The sequence below is a fragment of the Mastomys coucha genome, unplaced genomic scaffold (genome assembly GCF_008632895.1).
Source record: "Mastomys coucha isolate ucsf_1 unplaced genomic scaffold, UCSF_Mcou_1 pScaffold21, whole genome shotgun sequence".
Lineage (NCBI taxonomy): Eukaryota > Metazoa > Chordata > Mammalia > Rodentia > Muridae > Mastomys > Mastomys coucha.
Genome location: NW_022196904.1, coordinates 85739116 through 85750669, shown reverse-complemented (window position 1 = coordinate 85750669; position 11554 = coordinate 85739116). Strand labels below are relative to the sequence as shown.

At 41.7% G+C, this 11554-nt stretch overlaps 1 protein-coding gene across 2 annotated transcripts in view; it reads right to left on the bottom strand.

Moving 5' to 3' along the window:
• Nars2 (asparaginyl-tRNA synthetase 2, mitochondrial) overlaps positions 1–7041 on the bottom strand; it is a 110162-nt gene extending 103121 nt beyond the window's left edge. For both annotated transcript variants that reach the window (XM_031387416.1, XM_031387417.1), the window contains exons 1-2: positions 6628–7041; positions 2416–2525 (exon numbers count right to left, since the gene is read on the bottom strand). In XM_031387416.1, coding sequence (XP_031243276.1) covers positions 2416–2525; positions 6628–6768 — 251 coding nt within the window. In that variant the 5' untranslated portion in view covers positions 6769–7041. The remainder of the gene's footprint in view (positions 1–2415; positions 2526–6627) is intronic.
• Between the last annotated feature and the right edge of the window lie 4513 nt (positions 7042–11554).

The following is an 11554-nucleotide window of genomic DNA, read 5'->3' as shown; positions in this document are numbered from 1 at the left end:
AAGATGGCAGGCTTTCTGTAACCTCGGGGGCTAGGGCCTACAGTCTGGCTGATAGCACCAATGCCAATGCCCTCCCTGCTGTAACAACATAACAATGTAACAAGATGCTCTCGGTACTACTTTTCACATGTAGGGGTTTTTATTATTTATTTATTTGGTTGGTTGGTTGGTTGTTTTTTTCAAGCCCTTGCTGTCCTAGAACTCACTCTGTACAGCAGGCTGGCCTCGAATTCAGAGCTCCACCAGCCTCTGCCTCCCTAGTGCTGGGACTAAAGGCATGCGCCACCACCTGCACATGTAGATTTTTGTTGTTGTTGTTGTTTTTAGGAGGAGGTCCCATGTAGTGGGAATTTTGGTTTCTTTAAGAAACACAGAAATAGGAGTGCACTTTCGTTTTAATCCCAGGTATGAGGATATGGGGCTCTTAAGACTGTCCATAGCAGCTCTGAGTTGCCTCGTGCTCTAGCAGAGCTAAAGAGAGCCATGCAATTGTTAGTCTCACAGATATCATCAGTGAACACAAACCTCTTTTTAAAGGCAGTCACAGTGGGACAGTGTGCTGGTGAGAGTAAGAAGGGTCCTCAGAAGCTCATCTATTTAAATGTGTGGTCCTCAGTTGGTGGAACTGTTTGAAGATTAGGAAATATGGCTTTGTGTCACTGAAGGTGGGCTTTGAGGGTACAAAAGTCCAGGCCATTCAGTTAGTGCATTCATTCTCTCTACCTCATACTTGTGGAACAAGATGACGCTCTCAATGACTGCTCCAGCAATGTGCTTGCCTGCTGCCATGCTCCCCAACACGGTGGTCATGGACTCTAACATGAAACTGTCAGCCCCCCAAAAAGCTTATTCTTCTACACATTGCTTTGGTCAATAGAAACGTAATTAAGACAGATTTTGTCTTTCTTCCCAATTGAGACCAATCAGTCTTTGTAATAAGTACTATGTGATATGTAATATGTTATTCCTAACAGGCCTTGGAATAGCAAAGTGCTCTTATTCTAGCAGAATTGTGGTCTGCTCCTGAGAGGTGATACTTTAACACAAAATGCTACTAGTTCTGACATCTGATAATGAAACCATAAAAGTTCCAGTTATTCAGGGCTGGGGAGATGGCTCAGCGTTTAAGAGCACTGGCAGCTCTTCCAGAGGTCCTGAGTTCAATTCCAAACAACCACACGGTGACTTACAACCATCTGTAACGGGATCCGATGCCCTCTTCTGGTGTGTCTGAAGATAGCTACAGTGTACTCATAAGTAAAATAAATAAATCTTTAAGTTATTTAATAATTGGTTATTTTCCAACACTGTGTCAGAAGCTATGAACAAAAAAAATGAATACATTATTTCTAACTTCAAAGAGTGAGTCCTTAAAGGAGTCTAGTTGTATGCCGCCTTTCTGTCCAGCGGAAATAAGGAGGTAAACATGAGCCCTTCTCCAAGCAGGTTTTATTCAGGAACCTTCATTTTTACTTCTTCTTATTTATCTCTCTAATCTCTTCAGTAGTAGTCTCTCTAGTAGTATCTAGTAGTCTCTCTATCAGCCTCCCGAGTAGCTGGGACTACAGGCGTGCGCCACCACCGCCTGGCTCATAATAATCCTCTCACTCTAACCTCCAGCCTTCGCAGGTTAAATACTTTTCCTGGTCCCAATCGGCATCAGCTACATGGCAAAGCATAATAGGCTGCGGGAAATTCATACCAGCTTGCATCACAAACTGGAGGCACTCAGCTTCTCCAACTAATGGCTTGATTATCAATGCTCTCTGCTCTGGCCAGAGACCAGGTGTTCAGTATATATGTATAGGGTGGCAGCTGCGGCTCCCCACATCTAGTAAGTTAATTACTAATTAATTTCCAAACAATGTTATCCATTCTATGAAGGACAGGTACAGGATACTATGGGAACAGAGAAGCACCTGCCATAGTCACAGGATACAGACACCAGATGATGTCTAAACTGGAACCACAAACGGAACTACATCAGGAAGAGGGACCAACATGAGCGAGGTCTAGAAGACAACAAATAGGGGAAGTGTGAACAGGTTTAAAAAGATTGGAGTAAAGCATGGTCCGAGGATACCAGTATGTAAAAACGTTAGAGCTTGCCGGGCGGTGGTGGTGCACGCCTTTAATCCCAGCACTTGGGAGGCAGAGGCAGGCGAATTTCGAGACCAGCCCGGTCTATAGAGTGCCAGGACAGCCAGGGCTACACAGAGAAACCCTGTCTTGAAAAAAGGCTCCTGACTCTAAGTATCTGGGTTTTTCTCCAAAGCTATTTTTCACAGATATGCTTAGAAAGATCAATCATTCAGGTGTCAAAGAAAACACTCGATTAGGGAAGTGGAGAACACTAACAAAGAAAAAAACAAAGAACTCTTTAGAAAACAAAAAGGATAAAACCAGCAAACCTACCTACTATGGAAGCCTGAGTCAGCAACAATCTGAAGACTTTCCAAAGAAGACCCATCATTTACATGCAGGAACAAAACTTCCTTCTGGGATCTGACCGACCGGATCCATCCCTGAAAAGAAGTATTGTTAAATGTGAGCTTAAAAGTCAAACACTTTACATTTTCATCACACATTCAAAAAAAGACTGATAGAGATATTCACAATCTTGCCTCAGTATGACAGCTGCATAAAATGAACTGCTTTGGGCTTATCTCTATGTGTGCAGGATTCTACATGATTCTTATCACAGTAGGATGTATATTTATCGGCCCACCTAATATTGGCTTTTCAAAAATACTCCTCTCAAAAAAAAAAAAAAAGGAAAAGAAAATTTACACGTTAGTGCCTTTCTCCTTAAGTCAGCCAGAGAGATCACTAGACTCATACAAGACTTTGTTGTGTTTACAAAATATCACACAAAATTTCTTAAAAACAAACAGTCTCATGAAGCTAAGTGCAGTAGTATACACTTGTGATCCAGCACTTAGGAAGCCAAAGCAAGAAGATCCCAAGTTTGAGGCCAACTTTGACTATGCAGCTAATCTAAAAAAAAAAAGTATAATGAAATGTCACAGTGAAAGAAATCTATTTTTTTTTTTTAATTCTTGTGGGTTCATACTAGATTTTAAAAACTATTTGTGTGTCTATATATATATCATGTGTATAGGGGCACCAGGAGAAGGTGTTGGATTCCCTAGAGCTGGAGTTACACATAGTTAGGAGCTGACCTATGTGGGTACTGGGAGCTATACTCTTGTCCTCTTATTTATCTCAAAGAACAGTGAGTACTCTTAACCACTGAGCCAACCTTCTTGCACCTGAAGCTCATTTATCTGTATGTTAATCAATAAATTAACATTTTAACAATATTATTATCAAAAACAGCCCCTTGAGCATTTTTCAAATGTTATCTTTTGCTACAGCAAAAACTGCTCTGCATCAGGAACATTTAAGTGTTAACACCAAATCAAAACTTATGACAAAAAGAAAAGTCTCATTATGAACACATAGTGATATATAAATTTCAAAGACAGTCTTAAATGACAGGTATGTGCATGTACAAATGAGAAGTCTTCAAGTAGACTGAGAAGACTGCTAACGGCTACATTCCCAACTTGAATTTAAGAAGCACAGGAGTTAACAGAAAACAATGTTTTCAAAGACAAAGATACATTGTGAAGTATCCACTAAATGTAAAGAAATGGGGAGGCAGAGGCAGGCGGATTTCTGAGTTCGAGGCCAGCCTGGTCTACAGAGTGAGTTCCAGGACAGCCAGGGCTACACAGAGAAACCCTGTCTCAAAAAAACAAAAAACAAGAAACAAAAAACAAACAAAAAAAAGAAATGGATACAGAAAAGTACTTCTTACTAACCAGGCTTGTGGAAAGCAAGAGATGAGACCACACACACACACACACACACACACACACACACACACACACTCTCCTATTATTACCATGTCTTTTTCTCTCAGCAATACCTACAGACACTATTACAGGTGTGCCCAAAATACTTTAAGGGAAAGAGGCACCCTTACTTGTTTTTAAAGTTTATTGCTAGTACATAGATAACAATCTAATATTTTTGTTGCTACGTGTTTTTGAGACAGGGCCTGGGGTCCAGCATGGAACTTAAAGAGATCCATCTGCCACTACCTGCCACCCACTGGGATTAAAGGTATGCTCCATCCCACTCCGCCTCTTTATTTTCACTTTTGTGTACGTGTGTGATACGTAAAAGCAGGTGCCCACAGAGGCCAGAAGAGAACATTGGATTCCCTGGAGCCGTACTTATGGTGGTTGAGAGCCTTCTGGTTTAGGTTCTGCCAATGAACTCAGCTCCTCTGGAAAAAAAACTCTGGTTTTCTAGAACGGTACCAAGTGCTGAGCCATCTCTCCAACACACACGTTTTAAGTGAAGGAATATCTACTACTTATTAGACGTGTAATGTTAAAAACAAAAGCTTACTTCTTTCATATACTGTCTTGTTTCCTTCTCATAAAAGTCCTAATGAACATCACACCTCTCTTACAAATAAGTAAACGGTGGCTCAGGGCTGTTAAATGAAAGTCACAGTGTAGACGGTAACTTCCAAAGTACCACTCTTATTTTTATTTGTTGGAAAGTTAACATCGAGCACTTTTGGTGTGTTTCTGTCCTAAATTCTAAGTATTGTGCTATTTAATCCTTACAATGGCTAAACAAAGTGGCTGTGGGCATTTGTGAAAAGAACAGACACTTAGAAAAAATTTAAAAAATAATCCAGGTAGAAAAAAAATTATCAGGTAGTACACTTGGAATTCAAATACAGTTACTATTCTGAAGTATCAATAAGTTTTTTTAGAATGCTATTTCCTCCCCATCCTGACTGGGAACAATATCCTGCTGCTATGTCTAATCCATCAGTTACCCTACCTGAGGATGCCATCCTCCAAGACAGTCCAATATGCAGGTAACACCTTCTTGAGCTCCACACAGCTCAGGAACTCCCTGTTTGCTTACAGCTCTTTACTGGCACCACTAATAACCACATTACTGTAAACTAGGGCTAAACAGAAATATAATGTGAGTTTTACAGAGGTAGCTCCAAGGTTTAACAGCACTTTCTGCTCTTTCAGAGGGCCCAAGTTTGGTTCCTAGTACCTTCTGAGGAATCTCACAACTCCTTGTAACTCCAGCTCCAAGAGATCTGACACCATCTATGGCTCTCCATAAGTATTCCTATCTATGTGTCATAAACTCATGCAGACACATACATATAAATACAAAATAAAATTAACCTTTAAAAAGATTTGTCCTTACATTAAAAGTAAAAATAGGTAATAACATGCTACTCAAGTAATTACACTCTGAATATCATTCACATGTAATCAATATAAAAATATTTTTATTTTATATATATTTACTATATATTTACATTTTTATATTTCTTTACTCTTCAAAGTTATTATGTATTTTACTCTTCCAACACACCTCCATGCAGCTGAAACACACTTCAGGTGCTCAGAGCCACAAGTGGCTAGCAGTTTCCATGTTATACCGCTAAGCACCCAAGGAAAAGGTGGCCTATTACTTGGGTAGTAGATTCAATTCATCTTTGAATCTTCTTTTGCTCATTACACAAATATAACTAGTGCATGTCAAATTAATCAAAGAGTACCGCAAACAGTTTTGATAACTTTGATTGGGATCATGGAACAAGTATGAAAAATAAACGCAAGAACAGCTTGGTCGTGGTGCTAGATATCAAGAATATAGGTAAGACCAATTAGTGTGTTTCAGTAATTCAAGAACAAACAGACAAGCACCAGTCTTATTCTTTCTGTGCCTTTAGGGATCTATTCAAAGCTGCCGCAAATAACAGCAGCTAACATTGTCTGAGACACCTCTGTTCTAAATAGCCTGTACTCATTAACCCGTTTAATTTTCAGAACTCTCCAAACTATAGACTATGATCTCTATTTTCATAAGAGAAACTGAGGCCTGAGGCACTGTCGTGACATGCCCATAAGTAACAAGCTACGAATTAAGCCAAGGCAACTGCAGCCCTTAGCTTGTCAAACTACAACATTCTGCTCTTTCTCCCAGTTTAATTATATGGAAGCCTCGGGAGCCTAAGTGACTGAAACTGAAAAGGCATGGGTTCTCCTGTGTCCAACTTGTGTCCAATGAGCCACAATGAGCAACTGGGGATACCTATGAATGCAGCCCAACACCGACTGGTAAACTTTGAGACTTTTTAACTGGCGAGTAGAGGCGGTAACTCGATGGCTCAAGTAGGAACTTGGTAGGTGATAACATCATGTTGCAATGTCAAAAGGCTGGACACACCTGGAACCACTATTTCCTGCCAGCCAGGTGAACAGGAAAAAGGGAAAGACAGAATTTCTGCTCTCAAGGAACTAGGGCAAGACATCCCATGTTATTACTACAAAAACAAACAAACAAACAAAAAATGGGGGCGTGCTCATCTCAACTTTTCCGCACGATTAAAGTGTTTACAAGTAACTCCTAGGTGAAAACTCAGCTGCTGCACTTTTAATCGTCAGAACGATTTGCAAAAATAACAGTACGGTCTCACGTGTAGACTTCTCCAGACCCCTTCACTCCCAACTTTGCTCTGCCCAAGCTTGGCCCAAGCAGGCTCGGGCAGCAGTCTTTCCACACACCCACCTGCACCGTTACGCACTCCCCACTCGCGTCCTGGACCCTGAGGGCGTCCCGCACGCGCATTTTAGCAGACGCGCGGGGCCTGGGGCAGGAAACGGAGGAACAGAGGCGCAGCGCGCCGAGCAGGCTCCGGGCCCTAAGCATGGCGAGACCGGCCAGGGTTCCACGGGATGGCCGGGGTACGTTCCGGCTCGCAGTCCGCCCGAGTAGCCTTTTTCACCCGCACAGTCCTGCCGTCATGCGCTTGGGTAGCTCTTCCCTCCCAGCCCCGAGCAGCTCCTGCAGGACCCTTCCTCCGCGTCCCACTCCCGAAAGTACGGAAGGTTCAACTGCATCGAACCCAGAGGTCTATGTGACACACTGTAGGTGGGACGAGAGGGCGAACCCAGAGTTAAATCACATTGCTACTGAGCTACGTCACCCCGTGCGTACTCTTACGTCATCACGCTAGGCGGAGTCTCTGTGGCCGAGCATGCGTAATTGTGTCCCGGAGCTTGCTAGGCGGGCCAAGGGGCAGGATGGTGCGCGCGGGGAGGGTGGGGGCAGTGCAGGAGTTGAGGTGGGCGGGGCTAAGGGGCTAGGCTGTTTTCAGGTTTCTGAGAAGTAGCTAGGAAGCTTCTTCAGGGTCATCGCTGGGGAGATGGAGGAATGTGGACAGATAGGGGCAGTATTGACAGATGCAGAAGGCAGGTGTCTGTGCAGAATCTCAAGCATGGAGAGGAGTTCTGAGCCGTGGAAAGTCAGACTGTAGACCTAGTACCTGCTAAAGTCACTGTTGTGTGGTAGCCAAACACTCCATTGCTTAAAAAGGAGAGACTGAAGCTTTCCCTGCCAGAACCAGCAAGTCTTTCTCTTACTTGCATTTGTTTATACTGAAAACAATGACCTTTGCATATATTCAGCTACATTTTAAGTTTACACAAAAACTAATTTTTTCATAACTCAGTGAGACACATGAAAATGCTTTTATCTAGTTAAACAAGAAAAGGTCAAAATAAGGACTAATTAAGTTGCCACTGTGAGACACCATAGTCCTGTTCATCAAGGAGCTTATGATGTAAAGATGATGGTTGGTGAGAGAGACAGAAAGGGAGAGATAGAGATAGAGAGAGATAGAGACACAGAGACAGACAAAAGGACAGAGACAATGAGACGGAAACAGAGAGAAATTATTGCATTAGAACCAGCAAGAGCACACATAGATATGTATGTGGCAAGTGGAGTGGCAACCCAGAGAAAGAGATAATTAGGCTGAGTTTTGAGGACGGTTAGAATTTTGCCAGATGAGAATGTCAGAAATTTTCCTATAAGAAGAGGACAGGAAAATCTGCTGGGAAGAAAACTGGCTTGAAAGAACTGTAAAACTCTTCTCTGGACATACTTGAAAATATCTCCAATAAAAAATACTTTTGGGCACTTCTAGGTCCTTGGGAAAGGAAAAAGCAGAAACTTGTAGCCTTATGAATATGTAGATATAGCTTATATCTTAAAGCATAAAGGTATATTAGATACCCCTCCCCCCCAAAAAAAATGAATCCAGTAACCAGCAAGCTCATTTTCTCTTCAGGTTTATTTTTCTGTCTCATCTTCTATCTTCCTCCTCTTTGCTCTGCTAGATTTTAAGAACCATAGTCTAAGTCTCAGGGAGACTATCCTCCTCTATGTAAGCCAAAGGGTTAGTTAGAAAACCAAGCAGAGGACCATTGTTCAGTAACCCAAGGAAAGGGACCCCAGGGGCTGAAATGCAAAGTTAGCAATGGGTAATCTAAACCGTGCAGTGAAAGCTGATCATTGCCTGCAAGCCTTGTGCTCAGACTCAACCGCTCCCTTTTATCTTTTACTGTGTCAAATTCTATCTTCTGATTTGTTTTCAGTGTTTGGATCCACACTTCTGCCTTTAGATTCATCACCTTCCTGATAGCAGCAGGAATGACATTTCTAACATAAATGTCGTACCGTGCCAGCCACAGTGATGGGTAGAGTGTCCCAGAGTGGCTGTTCCATGCCAAGAACTTTTCATGTCTTAACGCCATCATCACAATCGCTCTTGCTTAGAAGAAACTGAAGCTTAGAGCTTTGGCCGTATACCCCAAGTTACTTAACAGTCTTGTTCCATCCTTGTTCTTACTCATTTTGTTATTCTAGTGATTAAACACCCATGAATTGTTCCTCCTACAACATATAAAAGACTTGTCTACCAGACTTTCTCTGATTCACAGTTTCCTGAAGTGGCTTTGAGTGAGAAACAGAAATGAAATGCCCATGGGTTACCCTCTGGTATTTTCGATCTGGGTAGTGAATTTTATCAGTGTTATTCCTGAACTCCATAAAGGATTATTTTTTAATTAAAAAATTTTTTTACTTGAATAAGTGTTTTGCCTACATGTATATCTGTGTACCAAATGTTTTCTGGTATCCACAGAGGCCAGAAGAGGATGTTGTATCTCCTGGAACTGGAGTTACAGATAGTTATGAGCTGCCGTTTGGGTGTTTGGAATAGAACCCAGGTTCTCTTCAAAAGCACCCAGTGCTCTTTAAAACTGAGTCATCTCTGTAGCCTCTCTGGGAAGCCTTTGACAGCGTTCTACACAACACACTTCAGCTGACTTAAACAAGACACTTCTTACAATTATTTCTTTTGTTCTAAGCTGACAACTACTTGTGTTTATAATATATTCTCTTTCTTAAGACTACCCCAGATTAAGAAGGCTCAGGTAGCCCGGCAGTGGTGGCACACACCTTTAATCCCAGCACTTGGGAGGCAGAGGTGGATTTCTGAGTTCAAGGCCAGCCTGGTCTACAGAGTGAAAAACCAAAAAAAAAAAAAAGAAAAGAAAAGAAAAGAAAGACAGAAAGAAAAAGAAAAAGAAGGCGGCTCAGGTCTCATAAAACTAGATACGACTTTGATTTTTTTTAAAAAAAAAAATTGTACTAATATACTGGGCACATTTAAAAGATTGTCTAAGTGTTGTAGACTAAAGCATATTCATCTTGAACTTCACAAGCCCCTGGCAAATTGTTTTCTGAGTTGATGATCCCATTTATATGCCCTCTGACAAGCTGTGGCAGTTCCCAGTTACCTTCAATGACAGTTGTTATACTTAGACGTTCTAATTTTTACCACAAGGGAAAAATTGTGTCCTGGTGGTTCAGAAGTGTATGCTTTGGTTCTCTTCTTCCTGTTCATCAAAATTCCATTTCAGCATAACCCCATCTTTTTTTTCCCTTCAATAGCACAGTGGACAAACCCATGAGCCTGGCAATCAGAAGTCTTTGCCTAAGTCTTGTCTGTATGACCCATGATGGAACTGTCAGGAAGTTGCTTGAACTTTCAAATAGGGGTAATTTCACATAGGGCTGGAGGTGGGTGTTCGTGGGGGGATAGTCTCACTGCTTGACTAAGCCTCATATGGATGGACTCTTTGCTTTGTTTATGGTGCCCTATCTGAGGTGAACAGATTAAGTGGAAACTTCTGGTTTCTTTGGAAAGTCAGTTACATCAAATATTTTGCTGGGGCACACAGGTAAAAGGACATCTTGCTAAAGCAGACACGAAAGAATGTTTTCCTGAAGCAGACACAAGTGAAAGGATTTTTTTTTTGTTGTTATAACAAACACATGAAAGGACGCATGATGTTCAGAAGGATTATAAACACGACCCCACAGTGGGAGCTGGAGCATTAGTTTGCTTTGCTCTGCCTCTCTATTCTTCGCTGATGACATGCATGTATTGGCTCACTTTACATCACGTTGCTGAGCTCTGCTTGTGGTGACAACATTGAGAGAAACTTGCCAACGAATGTCTAGTGAGGTTCCTGCAGCTCTTGCCCCTTTTACAGCCTCAAGCTGGTTGGAGAGCCTGGGGGGTTCTTGTGAATTGAACTGCTCTTGCTGGTTCGTGTGTGGTGACTGCCAAGTGGACTGGACTGCTGCTGCTGGTTTGTGTGTGGTGTCTGCCCAGAGAACAGCACTGCAGCTGCTGATTCATATTGGCGTTTGCTACTGGACTGAACTACTGATATCTTGACAATGAAGATTGGACTCTCCCTCAAAGAACTATTTTTAAACAGGTCTACTTCCCCCGTGTCCTAATAACTTTTCTCTTCCACTACCTCTGGTGGGTGGTGGTCTAGAGGAGAGGTTGAACCCTTATTAGATTGGAAAAAAAAATTATGCCTACAAATAGATGTTCATATCTATGAACATATCAGCATATGTTCATATCAGAAAATGGAACATACTTGGGGTCAGTGTGGATGCATTAATTATAAACTCAGAGTCAACAATAATGTGTCAGTGTTGCATGAAGGAAGTTTTGGGGTCATTGCTGACTGCTGTACTCTAACAGAGATTTGAGTTCCCTACTTCTCTCTCCCTGTGTCTTCTGTTGTTCCTGGCTATCTCTTGTATGGGTCTGATTCTGTGCCTGCCTGAAAGCTGTCAAATCTGTTTGTGTGTGTCCCTAACAAGGTGCTTTGCTCTGTATTCACTAAAAAAGAAAGTATCACATGAAGAAGGAATGAAGGATACTTTACAAAATTTTTTAGTAGTGTTTTACAAGGGATTAAATCTCTGACTCAAACTGACCCAGATAACAAACAATATTACAAACATCATTGTTTATGAAGCAATATTCTTTATGTTATGTTCAACATTTATAGTGGTTACTCATTTTATGAGTCTAATTTCATCCTATTTGCTGTTTTCAGCAAATGATTTTTACGACATTACTCAAGGATGAGGGTCATGAAAGAGCACATAGTTTAAAATTACAGATATGTATTAACTTAGGCTGTAAAGCTGATTAGATGGTGTACTGGCTGGTTTTGTGTGTCAACTTGACACAGGCTGGAGAGAAGGCTGTTATCACAGAAGGGAGCTTCAGTTGGGGAAGTGCCTCCATGAGACCCAGCTGTGGGGCATTTTCTCA